The sequence below is a fragment of the Camponotus vicinus genome, unplaced genomic scaffold (assembly GCF_025532165.1).
Source record: "Camponotus vicinus isolate PSW18456_S1 unplaced genomic scaffold, iyCamVici1.0 SCAF_12, whole genome shotgun sequence".
NCBI classification, from domain to species: Eukaryota; Metazoa; Arthropoda; class Insecta; order Hymenoptera; family Formicidae; genus Camponotus; species Camponotus vicinus.
Genome location: NW_028141948.1, coordinates 16,573,156 through 16,597,722, shown reverse-complemented (window position 1 = coordinate 16,597,722; position 24,567 = coordinate 16,573,156). Strand labels below are relative to the sequence as shown.

The window sequence follows — 24,567 nt, the reverse complement described above, 5'->3', positions numbered from 1 at the left end:
CGCTACTTAAATTTTATTTTTATTTTACCTCATCCTTTTTCATACTTTCTTAAAATTATTTTAATCTATAAGTTATATAAATGTAATTTTGCCAAAAAGCTTCATTTTTAAAAATCTATAAAAGTGGAAAAATTTAGGCTGAAATTAAATTAACGAAATTTTGGCTCAGATGCTCGCAGATTCGATGTATATCAGATTCTTCGACGTTAATGCAGTCCGATGATTATTCAAATCTCTTGTCTAACGCGCGCTTCGTCTTCTTTACTAGTTACACACAATGTACGTGGGAAGAGAACACGTCGACGAGGCGAGAGTCATTGCTCATTAACGTGGCGATATCGTTGGATCTCAGTTGCGGTAATCTCAGCCGTGTAGTCATAGTAATTTATTGCTGATAAGAGAAGCGTCGGGGAAGGTGGCATTTATCGCTAAGAGCATAATGGCCGCTTTGGCATTTATTATCAGTGAAATGGCAACCTACGGCGAGCTTGATTTATGATTGAATTCTATGATATATTTTTATACGTCGCGTATATACATACATATATGAACGTGAGGCTGTCGGCACCTATTCTAGCGCGACTGTTTCGTTCCGAGTGAATAATCATATCTCACCGTTTTACGCGGTTGTACTAGTTGTCAATTAAATTTGACGAAGAATGTAGAAAAATGATAGAGAAAGATATAGAAAGCGAAATTTTTTTCCCACTTGACATTTATCGCGCCGTATGATGTATCGCGCTGATAAGCAGAGTGTGCAAAACAGGCTATTTAAATCATGTTCCTGTCTGTGGTAATTCATTGCAATTACGTTTGCTCGTTGCAGCAAAAATTGCCGCAACTCCAAGTAAGCGACTGCGCTAAAGAAAATTGTTAAAAATTTTTTTTTCTTAATTTTCTTCCCCTAGCTTATTAATATTGATCATGTGACATCTATACAGGATCACAGGACTGATCAACATCATTATTTTTCAGTGATTGACGGTTAGTGAAGCAACTAAAATCGTATCCAGGTACACTTATACTGCCGCATGCGCGCTCGTAATATTCATATTCCCAAAGTTCCTCGTCGCAATTGCAGCCATCATAAAATTGCAATCACCACTCGATGCAAGTGTTGCATCGTATAAAAACGCTTATAGTTCACGTAAGTAGTAGGTGGCAGCACCATACTGCGCCATATGGAATTAAAAAGAGTGACTGAGAGAGGGAAGGAGGCTGGGAGGCAGACGGAAGAGAGAAAGGATCGCGACGAGTTGCCAGAGGGTTGAGAGGGAAGGAGGAGAGCGTGAGAGAGGGCAGAGAGAGAGAGAAAGAGAGAGGGATGAAGACGAGAGACAGACATAGAAAAAGAGAGAGAGAGAGAGAGAGAAAGGGAGAAACGCATCGCAAGGAGTAGGAGAAAGCAGTGGATCGAAAAAAGATCGACGATGAGGATGGAATAAACAAACGAAAGACACGCGGGAAGAGGACGGAGGATGTTAATGCGTACGTGCTCTATGGTGGTGTGCGTTTAATCTCCTCCGCGACACGGAGGTGGGCCGATGGGAGTCCGGTCCGCGCCTCTTAGGAGGGAGATGACTCGGCTGCCTTAATGATTCCGGGGGAAAATAATGAAACATGACCAGGTATCAGAAAGGGGCGTTACTTGGGCGCACGGGCCCAAGGAGGTAGAAGAGGTAGAGGAGGAAGGGAGAGTTTCTCTCCCTTTTCCTACGCGTCGTTGATATAAGGACCAGAATACAACGTCTCGTCGAAGGAGTAGGAGACACTAATGAGGTACGCGAGGGAGAGGACACGGAGAATCTCGTCCAAGAAGAGAGACAAGGAGACGGAGTCCAAGGGAGTGGGAAGCCGGAATAGACGAGAGAAAGAGGAAAGAAGAGCGAGATAGAGAAGAGGCTGTGGCTCTGGACCACCGATTATCAGCGGGGATTGGCCTATGGGCTCAACCACTGGTGCGACCTGGTTGGACGAACGAATCCCTTGGTGCACCAGGTGAGAAAAACTCACCTGAGAGAAACCATACCTCCGCGGCGACTGGGAGTGGTGAAACTATCGCATTATGGGATAGCGCTATCACGGGGTACCGATGGTTCACCGCATGGATTCGGTTATCAACACTCTGGAACTGCCACGCTGTTGCTCTCTCGAGAAAAACTTATTCTTGTACTTTCAATTTTAGTTTCCAATCTAATATTTATTTGAAGCAGTCAGAAGAGAGAGATCACTGTTTCAAAACTATTTGATTATTATATTATCGAGAGCTTCTCTTTTAAACCGAAATGGGAAACTTTATTTATTAGAGATACAAAATAGAAGATCAATTTCTATATAAATTAATCTCATCGAAATCCTTTAGAATTTGAAGAAAATTGAAGTCGAAAATGGAAAGAAAATTCCGATTCAGATACTAGGTCAATCGATCGTGATTATGAGAATCTCAATAAGCTTAATCATATACAACTGATTTATTTAAATATGGATACTAGTTGAGAGCGCAGATTCTTTTTCTTCTAATGCGATTTATTGATTATTCAAAGTTGTGCGTTTCTTGTTTGGATCATTATCCATAGCTGTCAAACATTAAATAAAACAGTAAAGCGTGGACTATAAAAGCAATATCGCGTATAAAAATACAAATATAAAAATAAGTAGAATTATCTTTACGATGAATCTTTACGAGCGCTTCCTTCCAACCGTTAAAGAACAAGTTACACGGCACTAGTTATTCAAAAGTACGATATAATGTAATGTCTAAACAATTGATAGTGATCTAAATAAAAAATAGAGATGTACATATAACGTTTAAATAATTAATAAATTGTACCAGAAAAAAAAAGAATCTCCGCTCTGTTTATCTGACTTTCAATTAATTAAATTTTTCCTTATTTGTGAATATATTTAATACCAAAGCTTTCAACTTTGATTTATTTAAATATAAATTTATTAACAAAACAGATATTATATTAAAAATTGAGAAAAATTTAAAATACAAGAAAAAGTTTCACTCGGACTATTAAAATATAAATTGGAAATTCGTTATTAAAAAAATTATAAGTTTAGAGAACGACAGCATTTCATATAATTACAATATTATACCCATTTTCTCAACGAACGAGGGTGCATTAGGTGCCGAAAAAAATAATATGATAATGATGATGGTTTTAAAATCCGCTTCATAAATATGTATATCCATTTGGAGCACGAGATTATCGAGATATCGAGTTTTGCTATAAGCTTTCCTCAAGATATCGCGATCGACAGAATCGGTCTTCCTTTCGACATGCTATTTTGCGTATGAATATAAAATAAGCCGGTTTCTATAATACAACTCAAAAGGAAACGATAGTTGCTTTGTTATCAAACGGATGCAAACTCGCGCAATTATCTATAATTGCCGTTTAATGGCAGGAACGAAAGGGGAGAGGGAGGGGGCATCTGCTTGTCAGAAACCATACACCACCTGATGCAGATCGATACCGCACACAATGAACGTGTTTAATTGCTTCGGATATTTGGCAAGATCGACGCCGACATGTTGTGGAAGTGGTCTCGTCGTGTATTCATCGCCTTCCTATGAAATATACTTTGCATATTATGTAAATTGTGTTTTTTAATTATATTCGCATTCAAAAAGCGAACGATTTTTTACCAAATAATAAAAGAGAAGAAATTTAAAATTATGCTCAGATTTCTTCTATTGTTAAATTATATATAATATAATATATATAATATTATAAAAATGATTATGTAACGTTTCGCATTAGTAGACTGGACAAGAATAATTATTAAGTAAGGTATAATCGCGTGTTGCCTCGTTAGAGACAAGAGGAAAAAAAACTTGAACATTGCAAGTCCATTAGCGCAAGTTAACACATTTAGGACATAAAAAGCAAACGTACGTACATCGTTTTACCAATAATAGAAATTTACGTGACATTCGTTGAATATAAGAGCAACATTTTTCTGACAATTGCGCGCAAAATGCACGATTCTGTCAATATCAACTTTATAACGAACAAAACACGCTCAGACTAGTGCTAATTCCCGTACATGACAGCATATATATTTCTAGATAAGGGCTTATGTTCAATAATTAGTGTATGCCTAACTTGCCTTTGAAGGAGGCTTATCGTTCCCCTCAAACCACCGGTTATGGTAATCGAATCGTCGATAGAACCTCGTTGTTATTTTCTTTTGTAACAACACCGGATTTGCTATGTATTTTTGTCAAAATATCAATAAAATCTCGAATCGAATTTTTTCTTTCGATTTCACTTTTGATCTTACTTTCGACTTCAGTTTTCAAGCTAACATTTACTTTGAAACTTTAAGTAGTCACTTAAACCATTTTGTTTTTTGAAACTATTTAATCTCTATAAATCTTATTAACTATTATTAATATTAATTTTTATTTTATTTTATATTACTCAATATAATATTTATATAATTTTATACATATTATTACATTTTAATAATTTTTAATTTAATTTATAATCTATAAAGTTTTTTGTCGAAAGCTTTTCTTTTAGATCTTTTAGTGAGATACTGTTTATTGTTTCCTTACGATACAAAAATAGTAGCTTAATGATTTTACATATATAAATTAAACTTATCGACATTTTCTAGAATCCATAAGTATAAGAAAATTGAGATTGAAAAAAAAGCAAAAACACGTGTGTAAAAGTTTAGATTTATTACAAATATAAAAAATAAAAAATATACAAGTTGGATTGATGGATTTAAAAAGTGACGTTTTTAGACCAAGTATATTAACTTTACGCGAAACAATATAACAATCGAGAACGAGACGAAGCGATCATTAACGCATGACTCGCTTTGTTCGATGACACACGTGAAACAATCACGATTGATTGACATGACCGCGTAAATTTGTTGATCGGTCTTTCAATCACAATCCATCAGCTGGGTGGCTCAAACAAATTCAAAAGAAAATCGTACCTGTCTACAATGAATGATGAATTGTTATTTCAATCCTGTCACGTGCATATCTATGTTTATCGCATTCTATGTTTATATCAAAATAGCTCGCTATATTAATAATATATTTATGGTAAAATTTTATCCATGAATTATGAGACACTAGTTTTAAATATTATTTGAGAAATTGGGATTGTGTGGAAAAGATTGTTGGAAAGATAATCATCAATTTATATACTTTATCAAGTAAATCTCTGTGAGACTGTCGTCTCTCTCGCGCGACATTACATTAGTTTCTCGATTGGAAGACGAGAATCGACACTTTGACGGCTTTACGAATCGGTTGATCGACTTTCTAACGGACGATCATTGGAGCGGCTTCTTCAGATCGTCCGCAGGATTGAGGGCCGGCTTGCACAAAGACAAACTGAGCGACGAATAAGGGGATAGCCGGGAGAGGGTTGGAAATCTCGCGCTTCGTTTAATTAATGAATGGCGGCAGCGTTCTTCTCTTTTTTTTTATAGCAGAACCGCCGCTCTTTCATCTAAACGTACTTCTCTTTAGGGTTCTCACTATAGTTAAGAGCGCGATGTCACGTATTCATCACACGGATCTAACTATGGTTCTTTTTACGGGCCTCTCACGAATACACACGCATCCATATAACGACGACATACATGGCTGAAACTCATGGGTGGATCTAACTACGACATCCACCGCGGTAAATCTTTCATGTTGCCGCGCGACAAGGTGCATCCTCGGACCCTTCTCGAAGATCGGCCATGATGGCGCCGGCCATGGATATCTCGGAACATCGACCATTAATGTCGAAGACTTCTCAGTTGCTAATCTTTTTAACTCGATTCTTACGAAAGCTGCCATGTAAAGGACGTGTGCATTTATGAATCACTGCAGATTGTTATTTGCTTCTAATAATTGGGAAGAAATTGTAAGTAAATATACACTTATACTCGTGTATGTCTGTTCAACTGCGGATATCTCTACAATTGTGCGTGTATAAATTTTTTTTATCTCGTATATTTAAAATCGGATCTTGGTCTTTTGATGTTCGTGTCCGATCTAATACGTTAGATAATGTAATGTAATTAATGCGATGCCCAATATTAGGACATTTTTACTCTGACATATTTGCCCGTGCCAGATTTCACGATTATCGCGGATAAGTCAACAAAGTGTCGGCCGAAATCCTTTGAAGATATCGCGTATCTATCTGTCTACTCGGTGTTTGATCTGCTTCGAAACATGGACGAGCACTCTGTCCGCTGGTGATAACGGCCAATGATCACTGATACATACTTCGAGCGATTATAATGTCTGTCATTCGTCCTGGGTATAGATTGATCTTATCAAACATTATATGTGAACACACATATGTATGCACATGCATAAGAGACATTCGTAAATATCGATGATAATGTCATCATTATTTTTCATATAAGTAAAATATTATTTTATGTGTAATATTGTTTAATTTTAAAATATTTTAATATATACAGAGGGTTTCAAAATTAAACATTCTAGCTCAAAATAAGCGTCAGTTTCTCTAGAAATAAAATAATGTCTGCGAAAGTTTTGTTTAAGAGATTTACACACGATATTTAAATTATGACTAAAAATTATGACTAAGAATGATGAATTATTGTACTATGCGAAATTTATCTGATTGTACGACTATTATACTATGCGAAATTTATCTCCGTTGTATAAACATCAATATTATAAAAATCGTATACAAATATTTTATACATCACTGAGAAATATTTTTCAATTTGTTCAATGCTTTTATGAACATATATATACTATTGTTATCCTATACATTTAAATTCCGAAGAATGTCCGACCTAAGTGAGCGAGTGATTACTAAAGTATAAAGAACAAGTTTCTTATAGCGTGGACAAACATTTGGCATTGTTTATAATGCAGGTTTTTATATACGTGTATCACATACAATGGCGTGTGGAAGTATCGCGGTTCACCCTGTCGTAACGGAGGCAGGCTTATGCCGTGAGTGGCGTATTAATTATACCGCGGCTCCTTATAATGTAATTTATGGGAGGGCGCATGAGAGAACGAGGGGAACGTTATCAATTCGCGCGAGATTAATCACTTAAGTTTATACTAGCCTCTTCTATCCACTTTACTCTGTAAGTAGTACTCCTCGCCTTGCTCCCACGGCTTCTCTCCCGTGTCTCAACACCATCAGCAACGCTCTTGATTTATGAGGTGGAGCCGTGCGGTAGGTCTGCTCAGCGTGCTATTACACTAGACGAGCGGTCTTAATAAAAGTTTATCCGGAGAGTCATTGTGTCGGGCCGGGAAAACCTTGTGTTAACCACCGTTTCATTACAACGAAACAGTCCCGTGTCATGAGAAAAGCAACATTAATCTTTTGCTCGACTTGAGCAGAACGCTTTTCGAGGGATCCAATGTACAATATTTATTTATATAAATACAAAAAAATAAAAGCGTGTAAAATATCGACTGTTAAAATTTCCTCAGAAAGTAATAGTTGGTACCGTTTTTTCTCCGTTTCTTCAACAATTTGAAGGTAATAGATTAAACTATGAAATAATCCCATGAAGTATGTCGCATATTTGTCAACGAATATAATTCAATAAGATTTTCGATCGTACAACGCGCTACGAGAAAGATTGAACGTTTCGCAATTGCGTTTCTTAATCGATGTAAAAAATTGTTTTTTTTTTTTAAACTCAGAAAGAATTAACGCAAAATATAACGCGCGCGCACTCTACCGGAGAATGGAATGAACCCGTCCGTGATTCTTTCCTCGTTGCACCGGGCATTAGAATCGTCTCGCTCGTAGGATCCCCGTGCGGGTAATTCAACACGGTGACAACCGTTGCTGCACACACCGTCGAGAGGATCTCCCCTCCCTCCCCTGGCCTCGCGCGTCGAGAGCAGGGACGGAGGGGTGACCGCCGCCGAATGGCCACGACGCGGCACCCCCTTCTACCAGATCTCTAGTATAACACACTAGCTCCCCACTTTTCTTGCTCCGCCGCGAATACCAACGAGGTGGGTCTATAACCGTCCTTTGTGTCGAGTTGTGCTGCCACCTGTCCAACAGTTTCGACGACCTTGCCCATGACTAATTTCACCGAGCATTTTCGGATGGTCGTCCGTAGTTTCATCCTGAACCATGGAAATGACGTCTATATGAGAGAATATTGAACTATGACCTTCCTCAGCAAAACTATGATCAGCTTGATTGAACCTTGCGATTTATCTTGAATGAAGTAGCATCCGTTTTAAAGATTTTGTGTACAGAAAGCTTTATGTTAATAATGTAAAAAAGATATTTTTATTTTTAGTGTATCTAGATACAGATATTCAATTATAAAAAATACCTACATACTCACGTAAAGCCGATTTCGCAATATGGTCAATATACATCAATATTGGTCATTATAATATTGGCTATATTGGTTGGACAATAGTTGTTATGAAGATAATGTAATTGTAAGTTGGTCATATGAAATTTATACGCGTGATATGTGTGACCAATATCATATTGGCTAACATTGGTATTGGCCATATTGTGTAGGATCAGTTTGAAAACTAAAGGATATAAAATATAGGGGAAGATGGAGAAGAAGTACTTATACATCTACATATTTTATACGATTGATTGTGTTTACATGTCGATCGCGTTATCATAATTGGATTGAATTAGCTGCTGGTAATCGATCTCCCTTTATTTCAGGTTTCATAGCCCTTATTACCTATCCTAAAGGATCGAGGAATAGAGGGAATAGCGATGCATATCCGTTGCGTGTATCATAAAATTGTAACAAGGCGCACATCTGTTCTTCCTTCCTAAAGGGGAAATCGCTTTCATGGGACGTCAGTTGAGCATTAACATATCTATATACGATGATGTTCCGTGCAAATAATTGCGAGTCGCGCGGGATTGCGAACGCAACATGCGACGAGCCGCACACGGTTTGCTCGCGACGTCGAACACGACGAGTTCTTTTCGCTTTGGTACTACATGCACACTTTTTACTTATTGCGCGCGATCCATAATTGCAGGTTATTGCCAGGACTGATAGCTCTTTTTTCTTTATACAACTCGCGCTTGCTGGCTCAATTCGCGTGTGAGGCGGGAAGGAAGAAGAGGGATGGGGATGTGGGGAGAACCCGTCCATTTTACACGCGTGTATCGTGTCATCTACGGTACAACGTGTCGTAGTGTGTTTTACACATTTGCGTGCATCGCCGATACACATCGCTGATTCACATCGCGATCTAACATTTTACTTTGGCAAATTGTCAAACGTACCACTTAACATCTATATCGCGCGAATTATGCGTTCACAAGCCTTTCGGCGATGTTGTTTAAGCGAGCCTTTTGTATATATAATTTGCCTTTTATAAAACGGTTTCTATCGAATGTATGCATGTCGAAAATATTGATCAATTTAAAAAAATCCATTACTTGTTCCTTTTAATATATATTAAATATATAATAATTATAAATTTGAAACTTTTGATTATATACTATTAAAATATTCCTTTACGAATCTAATTGAATAATTAAAATATACGAAAAAATATCAATACACGTAAAATTCAACAAGCAATGCGTATCATAATTGATAAGTCTTAAATTAAATTAACTATTGAAACACACACACATACGACAAAAAAACTCTAAATATAACAATTATATTCAAAACAGAAGAAAACTCGATAAAAATTAACGCCCGATATAGTTTCTAAAATGGGACAAACCTATAACCTCGAAATAACAGAATCTCGTACAGAATTGTAATTTCCAATTGTGAATCACTTGACAGATAATTCAGTAACTTTCTATCACAAAACGGACGCGCTGCACAGTTATCACTCTACCTCGCTTTTTATCATCGGGGAAAATGGAGATACCCGCGACATCGATATCATTATCTCGATTTATCGTCAATAATTTGACACGACGATGATGACATCATTATAAGACAATCATCGGACATCATCGCGTTGTATCCTCTCGTCGTCACCACAAATATCATCTCAAAGTTGAAGACGCTCGATCTCTGATGATCGGTACACGCACACACAAAGTCCAATTGGTTACCAGAGACAATTAGTTCTCGAAATTGCAGTTTAAAGCGACTACATCGACGCTCTCTGTGCACATCGACAAATTTGACGTTACATTCGCGGAAAATCAGCATCGTAAGAACGGACGAACGAACGAAGAGGTAAGATAATAATAAAGCGAAGTTGAAGAGCGAAGGAGAGAACGACGAGAGAGAGACTTCCTACGTGTCGGCATTTCGCGATGCACTCGCGAAGAAGGAAGGTGCTCACACACGAGCAGCAACGCCCTCTTAAAGAAAGCGCGGGGAAGGTGAAGACAAGGGGGAGGGCAAAAGCAGGATGCGGAGAGGGAGAGTTTGCGCGCGATTGTGTGTAGACCGCGGTGTTAACAAACGGTACACTAATGTTTCACATCTCGGTTCTGTACCCCTCCCCCCTCCCTCTCCTCCCCCGCCTTGTCGTCCAACCCACCAGCCCTTTGTCGTTCTTCCTCGCTCCCGGTCACGCCGGGTCCCGAGTCCGTCGCGTCGTCGGCTCGATCTCGCTCCCTCGTCGGCGAGCACCTCCGTCGCTCTGTCGAGGAGCGAGAGCGCGAGGTAACGGCTCGGCGTGCCGTGCACGTTCGTTTGGGAGGTGACGACGAAAAGAGAGAGGCGACGGCATCACGAGTTTCAGTAGTAGTCACTCTCGCCGTACTACACACAACCATCGGTCGAAAGGAGGAAAGAGAGGCTAGAGCGAAGGAGACCGGAAGAGGCGGGGCGAGGTTAGTCCGCGCCCACGGAGGGGAAAAAAGCCAAGCTCCGCACCTACCGTGGCAACGCTAGAGGGGATGCGAAAGAAGTATGGAAGGGGACAATTTATCCGACGTCTCTCGCCCGCCACGCTGGCTCACCAATACACCGACACCCGGTCGGCGCACGTGTGTGCGTAAGCGCGCCCGCCGCTAAGATATATCCGGTTGAACCGCCACCAAGTTAGACGAGCATGTGTGCGCGGATCGCGCACACGATCGTCGATCAGTCGGCGAAAAATACGTCTCTTTTTCTCGTCCAGGTGCGCCTTTCCGCCCTCTTCCCCTTTTGGCCCCTTTGGGGGAGACCCCCACCAACAACGGGGCATACTTCCGCACCGGCGATCCGCTACCTTCAACCGCCCCTATCCGCCCCTTTCGACGGCCAGGAGGGCGACAAGTACGCGCGAGGAGGCGAGTTTCTTTGAAAGAACTGCGCAAAACATCCTCGCGAGACGATCCTCGACCGAGATCTCCATCGCCATCACCGCGATTGTCGTACACTCTAGCGTCTACTCAAATTTATCGTCAAAGTACACAATTATCCTTTATTTGGGTAGATCAGATTCGATTAAATAGCAAAAGTATTGTTAAAAAAAAATTACTTGTCCGTTTGCTAAACAATCTGAGAAATGTGACGCGAGGTTGCAGAATCCCGTAACAAACATAACATGCTCCGACGAGATGATTGACGCTCGGGGCGCGTGCGACGAAACGTTCGTGCGACATTGTTACGTTAAACTGTCGGAACGAGCGTAGTACGCGGCGTAAACGCGTCCGTGTAATACGCTCGCTAGAGTGACGATCGCGCAATGTAAATGCGCGCGAGAGAGACGGACGAGGTGAGAACGAGACCGTGAACGACGCACGAGCGAGAGAGACGGACGGAGGAGAAAGAGACGGGAATGTAGAGACACCGATGATGAAAGAGAAAGACGCGAGTTGGCGTAGTCAAGTGTCGCGTAGTGCGTGGAATAAGGAGAAGCGCACGGCATCGGAGCCAACGCCGAGCACGAGCGGGAAGGGGCACGAAGTAGTCGGCGATCTTGTCCTAGCGCGGTGAAAGAGGAGGTAGCGGTGAAAAAGAGAAAGAAAGAAGAGACGACGACGACGACGGTGGGGCCTGATGGTGGGAGACACGGATCGGAGTGTGCGGTCGTGTCCGAGGTGGAGGAGGAGGAGGAGATGGTGGAGAATCGGTCGGCGGGAGAGAGGGCAACGAACAAACTACCGGGAAGAAGTCAGCGGCGAGTAAAGCAGCGCCGCCGAGGCTAAACTTCGGGATCTATCGAACTAAAATTGTCGTGTAGTTTCTGCCTCCGTGCCTCCCAACCCACCCAACCACCCACCTACCCCCGTGATTTCCCCCTTTGCGTTCGCCCTCTCGCTCTTCTCGCCCCACCACGTATCGGAGCGTGGCAGCATCTCGGCCGGTCGCGTCCCCCGTCCGTCTCATTCAACCCATCCCCTCCACGCGAACGAAAGCCGAGAACGAAGAGGGAAGAAAGCGACTACGGTGGGGCGTCGCGAGCGAGGGCGAGCTATTCCGGCCTTCGCGCGAACGAGCGAGACGCGAAAAACTGAAAGAGGAAAGGACGGAAGAGACCCCGACTCGTCGTGTAGGGGTCGAGGGGGAGGGGAGAAGGCAGGGAGAGAACGCGAGCGCCCCACAGGCGACTCACCATATTTTATTGTCGCGTTTGCCGACGCTAACCGCCGAGGCTCCGTTCGACGAGGAGAGACACGTAGGGGAATGCCTACGACGGGAATCCGCGCGGGAAGAGAAGAGTGCCACGCACGACGACACACGGCGCGCTAATACGAGGAGGCTACGCGTCGCGGACGAATTCGCCCGCGCGCGCGCGCGGGCGCGCGGGGGGTACGACAGGAAGATCGTCGGCGGCCGCGAGAGAGCGTGTGGCAGAGGTGGTGCCCGTACCCCCACCAGACTGCGCGCCACGTCGACCTGGACCCTCCCACCCGTCTCGCCGACGGCAAACCATCTCGCAAAAATCGTCCCCCTTTCCGCGGAAGGAAAAGAACCACGGCGACGACTCTGCCACCACCAACTACCACCACCACCGTCAGTGGCGAGAGAGAGTTCTCTCGTCGGAGCCGTTTCTCTCGTCATCGGACCACCACCACTAGCGCGATACTATCGTTACTCTACCCGCCAGCGCCATCGGCACTGTGTACCCGTCGCCTCCTCCTACGACACGGCGATCAACCGTCATCTCGCGGAATCTCGTGGGTAACTTACAGGGGGCCGCGTCGCGTTCTTTCGCGACCAAGGAGGATACGCGCCGGGAACAGAAACGGGCAGTGCTCGTCGCGTTCGGATGAATGTGGAGCAAAGTTACTTTCTCCAGTGACAGTCGTGTCCAAGTGCATGTATAGATAACGGATAGAAAAGGCTCGATTAGATCTTGGTTCAGTTGGGCATCGCTCGGAAAAAAGGAAAGAGGTCTCACGACCAAGGAGTGAGAGAGAGAGAGAGAGAGGGAGGGAGAAAGAGAGAGGAAAAAGAAAGGAAGGGGACAATAAGAGACGAAGCGGATACGACGCACGAGTCTGGTCCCTGTCGGCTCTCGCGTCGAGAGCGACCAGTGAGCGCGTCGCCGTCGCGTCGGTTCGTACTTGGCGCTTTCGCGGAGCGCGCGCGATCGGTAGCGCCACGACGGGAGCCGCGGCGCGGCGGATCGGCAGGTACGCCGATCGGGCGCGGCGAGAGCGAGAGGAAGAGGAGAGAAAGACTAACAGGAATAAGAAGACGAGCGTGCGCGCCGCTCTTTCGCGAATTCCGAGCGCGTGATTGCGCAGGCCGTCGGGCGACCGGCTGCGTGGAAGGACCGCGAGGGGATAAAAAGAGACGGCCGGTGCGCGCGTGATTCAGCGTCGTCCTCGCCACTCTCCCTCACTCTCGTTCTCTCTCTCTCCTCCTCTCTCCCTCGCTCATTCCTCTCCTTTTTCAGCGGTGTCCCTCCGACACCCTCGCGCTCGACCTACCTACCGTTCTATTTCTCTATCTTTCTCCCTCTCGTTCCCCCCCCTCCCCGTCCCATGCTCCCTCTATCCCGTCCGCCTTTCTCGCTCCCTCCCGCCGCGGCCGTCTCGCTCGCACCCGCGTACCTCCGCCTTCCTATCCGCCGAGCGGAGGACTGGATTCCGTCGAAAAGAAACGACGATTCGGAGGATAGTCGCGACCGATCATAGCTGGCGCGTCGATCGGATCAACCCAAGTGAACTAGCCGCCGCGACTAACCGCATCGCGCGCGATACACAAGTATCACCGCGTCGCGCGCTGCGCGTGCCCTCCGACCTTTACTTTTTTTTTATTCCCTCCCCGCGACACCGGGGATAACGCGACTCGTGGTGCGCGTCCGGCCGGTGGCTCGCACTCTTTCTCCGGGAGGGACCCCCTTCGACTCGACGCGAGTGTGACCCCTGTGTCGACGTTCGCTCGTGGTCGACCTTCTCGCGGTTCTCGCGGTTCCGCGAGTGTGTGCCCGACACGCGTGAGCGTCCCATCGAGGACTGAGAACCGCGATCGCGATCGACTGTTTTCGACTTGTTCCCGCGCGTGTTGACAGTGTTCCGAGTGTGCATATGCCGGCAACGGACCGACAGGATCGCGTGCAGCCGGGCACCGGATCGCGACGACGGGACGCGCGGGAGTGTCGTCGCCGGCGCGAGTAGCACCCTTGCCGGGGGTGGCGCGTGACGAGAGGAGAGGACCAAAGTGCGAGACGCACGGAGGATCCGACGAAAGTGACGGCAGCGTCGGGAAAAGTGACGGGATTCAGCGAATGCCGCGGACTCTTGGAACGATGATCGCGTAGCGGCGCCCGACCATCACGGCCCTGAGCGGCCGACACATCATGTCACAGTTCTCTTTCCGAGGATCGCCAAATCTACAGGTGAGAGCGCCCGGCTCCATCGCGCGTCTACGCGCGAGTAAAAATCGCGCGCTTCGAATCTTGCGGCTTTCTGTCAAACTTTACGTCATCGTGTCGACTTTGACGTTAGCGCGAAAATTCAACTCGAACACTCGCAAGTGGACGTGCGTATCTAAGAGATTTGCCGCGAGATTTCGAATCGAAAATCTTCCATCGACGCGAGTGATTCGATGATAAGATCGATGCAAGTCGACGATTAGGAGACGCGAATAGATAAATCGAGGCGGTTGTAGCGTCAGAGATCGTGTCGCTAACAATTCTTTCCCCATTTTTACAGACTTTGAGTCAAATCTTTCGGCTTTATCGGTATATCGTTGTAAAACATTGCACATTTTACTCAACGACTGTATGTCAAACGAGAGAGACGAAATCGATAATCATTCGAGAGAAAAGTGAATTTTCGTAGCTTATAAATAGTGCGCCACACGAAACATTGTATATATTTGTCTGTACATTTAATGTTTCGGTTTAAAAAGAACGCGACATAGAAAATTAATCTTTTTTTTTTCAATCACGAATTATTTATTACGTGTTTGTTTCGTTTACACTGTCGTGCCATTCCTTTAATTCCACAACGAGATAATGAATTAAATCAGCAAAAAATCCTGTATTAATTTAAACACGTTCCAATGAATTATACTGTATCGTTAACATGGTTACACTTAGGCTCTTGTTCTTTCCCTATTTATAGAACTAATAATTTAACATATAATAAAAAATAGCGTGTAGCGCAAGTTTTCGCCAGTGTTTATTTTGTGCTAAACAGTTTTCTCCAAGCACTGGATATTTCTGTTCAATTTCACGCCGAGATGATTAAAAACGTCCAACCAGAAATATCAAATCTAAAAAACATTGCAAATTTTTTTTTCATGCACAAAAGTTACGTATAGTCGACATACAGTCGCGATATTATTTATTCTTGGCTTGCAAATAAATCCGTCTGCGATCTGCTAAATCATATTTGTTGACGACATATTTTATCACAGTGATAAAAAAATACACATATTCTTTCTCTCGAAGTTTCTTGCATTAATAATTCAGAAAAGAAACAAACTAATTTTTTATCAGTATACAATGATATACATATATATGTGTATAGTTTGCTGTCGAGTTTCTTCTCATCATTGTATGTTAATGATGCTCCGACTAAACGAATTTTTTTTCAACGTAATCTCGATCCAAAACGTTAATTTAACTTGTTTGGAAGTAAAATGCAATTAATAATTAAACACTTGAGTAATATATATATATGTTTTTGCGCGTAAATATCGCACATATACATGCCCATGAACGCGATAAATATCCTTATTATTATGTAACGATATGAACGAAACGAAACATTGTCGGAGCGATTACAAAAGCAACTTTACCCGGTTAACCGTTCTAACAGTATTGTCGTCGTTTGCAGAAATTACGATCGGCTAATGTCGCACGCTCGTACGCGATCTGTGTTTAAAGCGCCCTCGTTATAAATAATTCTCGCCATTCGAAATTACGATGCGTGCGACGCGTCGTTAACCCGTTTTCGCAAGGCGTATCGAATAATTTGTAGGGGGAAGAATTTCGCGGCGGCAAGAGAAAGAGAGTGAGTGAGAGAGAGAGAGAGGAGAGGGTCGCGAAAATGAATAGCCGTTGGCAAGGCTGAGAGGTTCCGTACCACGTGTCCTGACACGCTGCATATAGGTATATATACCTCTCTCCGTGTGCATATATGCCGCGCGTAGCGCTGAACTGAGAACATGTGTTGCCACGCCTAAATGATCGAAGAGCCGAGCGCTCGGCGGAATAATTATCTTGTCTTACTAACAACGAAGGTTTTTGTCATAATAGCGGCGCTGCATTTGCCGCTGCGCTTCAACCGTGTTTCGGAAAAGTGGATGCGACATTTTTCTCTTTCCACCTGTCATATGTTATGTCGTACATCTTGGAATCAATCTTTCTCTCTCTCTTTCTCTCTCTTTTTTATCGACAATATTTTCGACGTATATGAAATTTGCCGAGACACTGACGTTTGAGAAAAAACTATTCGCGGCGAATGTTGTTGACACAAGTAAGTGCAGGTAAAAGGAATATGGAAGATATGAAGGAATGCCGGCGCGCAAAACGTGTACGTTACAAGTACACGTAGCATGTTGTTAAAGTGCTAGATAAAATTGAACGGTCTGTTATCAATAAGTGTTACTCCACTTAGGGCGCAGTTAGAGAGAACAAAAGGACAGAAATAATTGTTAGGTAGTCAGTGCATATTTATCATTGATGTATTTTCGATGCGAGCGAGTCGTTGGACACAATAATGCGTCACGGTCGCAACAAAACAATCTTTTCCTTCCCATCTCTCATTTTTTATTCATCGTTTCGCACTATATATTTCCCAACAATAACAGTCATAAAATATGATAGGATATAATCAGAAGAAAAAATTTTTTTCCTTCAGAGCTAATAATACATATGCGTACATATCACAAATTTATTGAAATTGTGTAACCTGTACAAACACTTGCATTATCTTAAAAATAACTCGTTTAAGAACGACTTATTACGCTGCGTCGATCTTGATTATTATATCGCGTATCGATGACGTAACACACAAGTCCGCGTTGCGGAAACGGTAAACCAAAAACCGGTGTAGACAGACGTGTAAATTTATCACGACGATTTTAGAGTTGTGTTTGTGCGAGTAGCTTGATCGTCGATCTCTGAAATTTTCCATTTTATTTTTATCATTCCCCGTTCCATCTTATCGTATTCTCCACAATTTCCATATCGCATACGTCTGAAATATCTCGCTGTGTAAATGATCGGAAACAATATTGACATTGACCATTACCTAAATTAATCCGCCACGCGTTGATGCCGACACGTCTCCGGACACGAGAGACGCGAAAATGGCGACGATACAGATCCTCGTCGTTTAATTCGGGCTTTGAAAAATGATCGCGCCATAAATACGAGAGTCTTTTTTTCCTCTTTTTTAAACCGCGCAGCGGTTGCATTAAATTTAGAATGGCGCTGGAATTCATATCGCTAATCCGTGTCGGTCAATTTAATTGAAATAACGACCTCTCGCGCTTATCCTATTCTCACTCGTCATCCTCTTTGACTCTGCCGCGTTATTTTTGTCGCGCGATTTTCGTTCGTCGTTGATGTATCGAGGAACCGAGATGCCGCGGTTAAGCCTACAATTTGTTACTCTACCAACAGCACACAAAGTGTCACAACACAAACTTTGCTAAACTTGAACTTGCGATGACGAATTCGTACGGCGTCCCTTAGACGTGGGCGGATAAATTTATACATGAACGATCTCGATTTTTTTTTCACTGAAAACAGTCACGTCTGAAGTAAAATAACCAAGACACGCGTCATTGTACACTGCCGAGTCGTCCTGACACGCGATCGCTTACGCTAGTTACGACGATCGCGAAATTAGACGCGGCACAAAGGTGCAACAAATGGACTTGACCGAAGATGAATCGAAGATTCGCGTTTGTAATTCACCTCGGTCTTTGGCTGAGATTACATTCGTAATACGACGAAAAGTTTGCGATGATTGGCTATTGAAAATGGAGTTTATAGAATCCAAATTTTAGAAACTCCCCAAGCAATCAGTGCATCTCAGATCTTTTGTCACATAAATGTTCAATATCAGATTCTCGCTGCAGTACAAGATGTCTCAGAGATCCATAAAACATTCGATATAGAGTCCAAATTTGCGATCGGATTAGATTGAATTCATGTATCGTATTGTATGTTCTAAGGTTAATATTTACACTTGTGTAGTGAAATCCGTGTTCCTTCGTGACAAATATGTGCGCGAGACACGTCAGTGGATTTTACCGAGTCTTAAATAACCCGTTACAATATTTCCTGTTATCGCCGCTCGTCGAATCACGATACGAATGGACACAATATTGGAAATTCGTGCATGATACGCTGATATGTCGGTTTAATCGTAATAATCGATGGCTATCGTGTAACCAATGTGACGAGAATACTACGTGTGAATGACTTACGTAACTAAATTATATCTTAGCACACACTGTATACGATATGATCAGATCATGCCACATGTATTTATCTGTTTTGTGTGATTGGTTCCCACTCGAATCGATCACTTTGCAATTAATTTTGTATCTCAAACACAGTCATGTATTTAAAAAAATTATATATTTCTTCCTTTCTCTATGAAAATATCATAAGATTCTAATACTATATAATAATACGATTATGATTACTATATTATAATAGCGAATAATACTGCAAGCTGTTAAAATATTATTTCGAATAAAAAAAATAGTTAATTAAAAGATACGAGGGATTTTGGAGGAAAATATTTGATTTGTGGCATAAAGGAAAAGGCATTTCGGAGCTCGAAACGTCCGATGACAGTGATTTGGACGGAAGAGATGCAAGGAACGAAGAGTCCCCATTGACGACGAGCACATAAAAATTATGAATGACCATATTATTGCAAGTTGGCAGAGCGACGACATGTCGCGGCGCGTTATATGTGTAGGTGGATATATATATATATGTATATATATAGATATATATATATAGATACGATCGGACCGGTAGTAAGTTCGCGTCCAGCGGTTAGCGCTGTTTCACTCGCTGACTTGGCGCTACTCGAGCCGGTCTCTAGAGCTGACTCAGATCCGCCCTCGGTCTTTCTCTCTCTCTCTCTCTCGCTCTTTTGACCACAATACGTTAGTGTTCACATCCTATAGTCATTACGACATTCGGAAAATTCACATCGACTATGCGAGCTGTCAAGGTACAAATGGTCGATCGAAAATATTCGCGTCAATTTCGTAATCGAATGATAATTACATCGATTTGCATGACGGATGCGAATTGAACACCCCTTCTTCGTACTCCCCTTATCGTCGGGAAGCTCTCTCAGCTTCGGTTTTACACGCGTAATAACTCTCCCACACGATAAGTCACCGGTAACACAGTAGCCGCGCGGCCGTAACACAGTAACGCTCTTCCGTAAGCATCGTCGACGAGAATGCGATTACGCCGACGCGGGCGAAAGTATAGTATCGCTCTGCTCGTGGTGCATGTGTTGGTTCGTCACAATGTTAAACCGAGTATACGCGCGTACGTACGTACGTACGTAACGCTATTGTATCGCCACCGGTGCTCTTCCGATAACGCGCCATCGTCGTCGTCGTCGTCGTCGTCGTCGTCGTCGTCGGTAATCGCTTTACGGCGAAACTTGGGTGTCGGATGACGACTTCGCACAGTTTCACCGTTCTGCTTTTGTCGAAATAACGCGCGAGGTTCGCCCTCTCCTCCCCCACAAATGATACGATTGTACGGGCTATCCCCCTCATGGGCGATCACGCCGACGATAACACCGCGTTTTGCTCCCCTCGGAGGCAGGGAGTGTGACCGTAAGCGATTAGCAGGGAAGAATTAATTAATTTAGTTGCATATCGCGCGCGATATCAAATTATCGATGATACTTTGCGCGAAATGCGATTTCATAGATCGCCGTTCGATCGCGGGTGCGATATTAACGAGGGGACGTAAATATTATTTATTCTCCGCGCTCTCGCGGAAATAATGGGTAAGAAAGCGCGAATTAATTAATTATAGGAAAATAATTATTATTTATACGGGATGTATAACTTTTATTTGATACGGGATATAACTGGAAGAGTATATTGATTTTTTGTTAGGTGAAATTGAATTTGCAAGAATAACTGATTTCCGGAAATAAGAGAGAAGATATTATATTTTTATATTATGCCGTTGATTAAAATTTGATTCACACATATTCGCGGGTATTTTCGAACGTTTTTCTGAAAAGTTTATGCGGCTCGTTGCAATTTGTATTTCACGAAAAATGTTAAATCTGTTTTGTACATTCGCGACGTTTCTAATTAGTTTTATTTACGTTTTATTATGTACGCTTTCAATCGTTTAGTTTTAAATATTTAAATATTTAAACTTTTATCCTCCTTTTATTTTTAGTCATTAGACATATTCTTATTATAGCATTTATTAATTTTCACAACTAATCTTTAGTTACGCATTAAACTGCAAGGTCTTTTAATCTGTATAAAAAGATTTGTTTTATATTAAATTTGATCTCGAGTTTGAGAAATATTAGAAATTGAATTTGCAAGAGTAACTAACTTCCAAAAATAAAAGAAAGAGAGAGAGAGAAAAAGATGCATCATTATATTTTTAAATTATATCGGTTAAAATGTGACTCGCACAGGTATTTCTGAACGTTTTTCTGAAAAGTTTATGTGGCTCGTTGCAATTTGCATGGTGAAAAATGTTAAATTTATCTCCTACATTCGCGACGTTTTTAATTGGTTTTATTTTTTATACGCTCTTAATCATTTCGTTTAACGTCCTTTTATTTTTATCTTTGTCATTAGACATTTTTATTATAGCTTTAGTTTATTAATTTTCACGACTAATTTCTAATCAGCCATACGCATTAAACTGCAAGTTCCCTCAATTTGTGTGAAAAGATTTAATTTATATCCATCGGATTCGAATTCGAGATTGAGAAATATTATTGCAAATTACAATAATAGAAGATTTTTGCAGATTGAATTTGCAAGAATAATTGATTTTTAGAAATAAGAGAAAAATTATTACATTTTAAAATTATACCGTTAGTTCAAATTTAACTCGTACACATTTTTCTCAAAAGTTTGTGCTACTCGTTACAGTTCGCTTTTAGGAGGAATATTAAATCTGTTTTGTACATTCGAATTTTTAATTTAATTCGTTTATTTCTCTTCATTTTTAATTATTAAGCATATTTGTATTATAACGATAGTTTATCAATTTTCACGACTAATCAGCCGACACGTACTAAGCTGCGAGTTTTCTTAATCTGTGTAAGAAGATTTGACTTGTCGATCGGATTCGATCTCGAGTTTAAGAAATGTTATTTGTGATATGGAATTAGCGAGGAGGATTTTCATGTTTTTTCGAATGTAACATTTAGTAAATAGCGAGAAAGAGCAGGGGAGACGAGGAAGATGAAAGAAAAGAAGAGAAATATGGATAGGCGAGTCGTGCGGGGTGGGAACATAAGTGAGTGCTGCGTGGCCTAAACACACACGCGAGGAAGGTCCATCAATCTGGCTTGGAGTCAATATTGACTTGGCTGGGCCTCGTTGCAAAGAGGGCATCATCGGCACGCATAAAGAGGATCGGATCGGTCCCTTTTCGCTCGCGGGACACGCGTGACAAATGCCCCGCGCGCAAACACCGGCGCATCTGTGTCCACAGGATAACCGATTCTCTTCCGAATGGCCTATAAATCCTGGAAGTGCAGTCGCTCTGCGGAGGTCCGTCGTACGTTTCCAATTCGACGTACCTCCGCTCTATCCGCCTTCTTTTTACAAGCGCTTCTCTAGCCGACACCCGGAGCATCGTCGTAACCGCTCGTCGTCAATCTGGGCTCCCTATTCGTTTATCGACGCTCGCGTAATAGCGTCTCTCGAATTTTATTCGAATAAATTTCCCTACGTCGCCCGCGTTACGTCACAGTTTAATCAAAAAGCGAAAAATAGCACCGGCTTCGCGAATATGGTCCTCGATTCACAATAATCATATTGCACAAAATATATTTGTCGTTGAAATCTTTCTCCAAATGTCGCTCGGATATCGATATTTCTCAATATGAATTATTCCCATATATATCTATTCACGGATATCGCGTGTCGCACGAGTAAAAATTCACTTGTATGGGAAGATTTTCAAGTTTGACGTTTAACTAGGAATATCTTTTAGAAAATGTCAACTTGTCATTCTCTTCAATCCGCTGCATTTCCAAGCGATGTTTTTGCAACGAATGTTTTCTTATCGCCGCTTTTTGCGATCGAATCGCGTCGACGTGATCAACAGCGTATACGAATCGTAAGATGCGTGTACCAGGTGCTGTCGAGTACTCTAGTCTTTATAATCGCTCGGCAGGTACTCCCTCCCCTCTCTGCCTTCCCATTTACGACCGCTTTAATCCGAGGACATCCAGTTTTCCTTTTTTCCCAGGCTGGAGATGACGATCCATCATCGATCATCGACTCCGCAGCGCGATATCGGTTTTTCGCGAACGATTCTCGTCAGGTATATTCGAATGTACCTGAAACGACGCAACGTCCATTGGCCGACTCGTCGGGATGGCTTTTCGCACAAACTCCTCCAAGGTGTCACCCGACACTAAAGTGTCGGCAATGTTCAGATATCCATGTACGTTCACCGACGACGAATTCCCGCCTCGCGGCAGGTAGCTCGCAACAACGCCTCCTCGGTTTTATCGCCAACCGGTTTTTTTATAGTATAAGTATCGAGTAACGAATGTTTGCGCGAAGGTTTACACGGATTCGGGCGGTAAGTAACGCATAATTACACTCGGAGAGGGCAATCCTTTCGCTCATATTAACGCCCGAATATTATATTTACGCGATCCGAGGCGAAATCGAGTCGATTATTTTTCCAGTCGGCGCTTGATATCACACTCTGTTTTTTCCTTAAAATATCTATAAATATTAATTCGAACGCGATACGCGAATGATACAATTTTAGTTTCAACGAATGGCTGGCGTGCGAGGAATGATAAGAACGGCACGCGAAACTTTCGTATAAAACGTCAAAAAAATATTTCGTATAGATACGCGAGTGAGTCTCAGCTCTCTGCTTAATTCTACGATCTTGATGTCTGCGTTTAATCGTAAGAATGATTGATCAATCCATGATCGTAACGAATGTAATTCACTTAAAAGTTCCGGTAAATGCGAGAGACGAAAAATTTATATCGCTATGCAATTATTAATTCGTGATGCCTTTTTAGTCGGGAGACATCGCGTAATACTTCTTCGATCTATGCTTTAAAAAGGACAGCAATAATTAGTGATGCCAGAATTCATATAGTCCAAAAAAAAAAACGCTCTTATATAATTTTTCTTGTATTTTTAAATTAATTTTTTATAATAGTTTTTCGACTATATTTAATAAAAAATGTTTTATACATAATATCAATTATGTAGCTTCGATAACAAAATTGTTAAAATTATATAAAATAATAGTTGTCAAGCGGAAAGTAAAAATAATAAAAGAATTAAGATTGGTTTTATTCTATAATAATGATCTTTTTTAAAATATGCAATCTCCCTGTATTCCATCGCTTTACAAGTCCGATAAAAAAAATTACAAGGTTTCGTTTGCGAAAAAAAAAATCACGAGACACGATTGCGCGATACCTTGCAGAGGTGATATAGTTGCCGCTCGGGCTTGCACGGTTGGCAAGCGGAGCTTCGATGCGATCGCATCCAGTAACTCCCGACTCCGACGCGCCTGGCTTCCTCTCTCGGAGACTAGGACTGAATTATGACCCGTGGTCGCGGACACTCGCCAACACGCTTCGTCGTTTAACCCTTTGCCCGATCCGGAGTCCCGGAGCGCATTCTTGCCATTGCCGGCTTTTCCCTCGAACTCCCCGGAATCTTACGATTTCTGGGGAGAGGGAGAGAGGGAGGGAACGGTCGATGTATGGTTATGCGAAGGGACCGGTTCTTTCGCCTTTAAGCGAATGTCGATCGTATGTTTTTTAAATCGAAGGTTTCTCTTTTTTCGCAAAATTACGCTTTCATCGATGATACTTTTTTCTCAAACAAACGTCGATGCGAAACTAGATATTATAATTTGAAGGCACACTCCTGCTTATTGGCTAGGAATTCTATAATGGAGCTACTTTATATTAGCTTTATCGCCGATCGAAATGCCTGGTCGTGCCTCGATCGAAACGTGGC

General features: G+C 42.3%; 1 protein-coding gene and 1 long non-coding RNA gene across 3 annotated transcripts in view; one reads left to right on the top strand and one right to left on the bottom strand.

Annotated features, from left to right (window-relative positions):
- Positions 1 to 24,567, bottom strand: part of LOC145963033 (uncharacterized) — a 269,815-nt gene that overhangs the window by 43,457 nt on the left and 201,791 nt on the right. The window lies entirely within an intron of this gene.
- Positions 9,680 to 24,567, top strand: part of Mirr (iroquois-class homeodomain protein mirror) — a 33,593-nt gene continuing 18,705 nt past the window's right edge. The window contains exons 1-2 of one of the 2 annotated variants that reach the window (XM_083084610.1): positions 9,680 to 10,191; positions 14,414 to 14,740. In XM_083084610.1, the coding sequence (XP_082940736.1) occupies positions 14,702 to 14,740 (39 nt within the window). In that variant the 5' untranslated portion in view covers positions 9,680 to 10,191; positions 14,414 to 14,701. Of the gene's footprint in view, positions 14,741 to 24,567 lie in introns of both variants that reach the window. The other variant, XM_083084609.1, reaches the window with a different exon arrangement.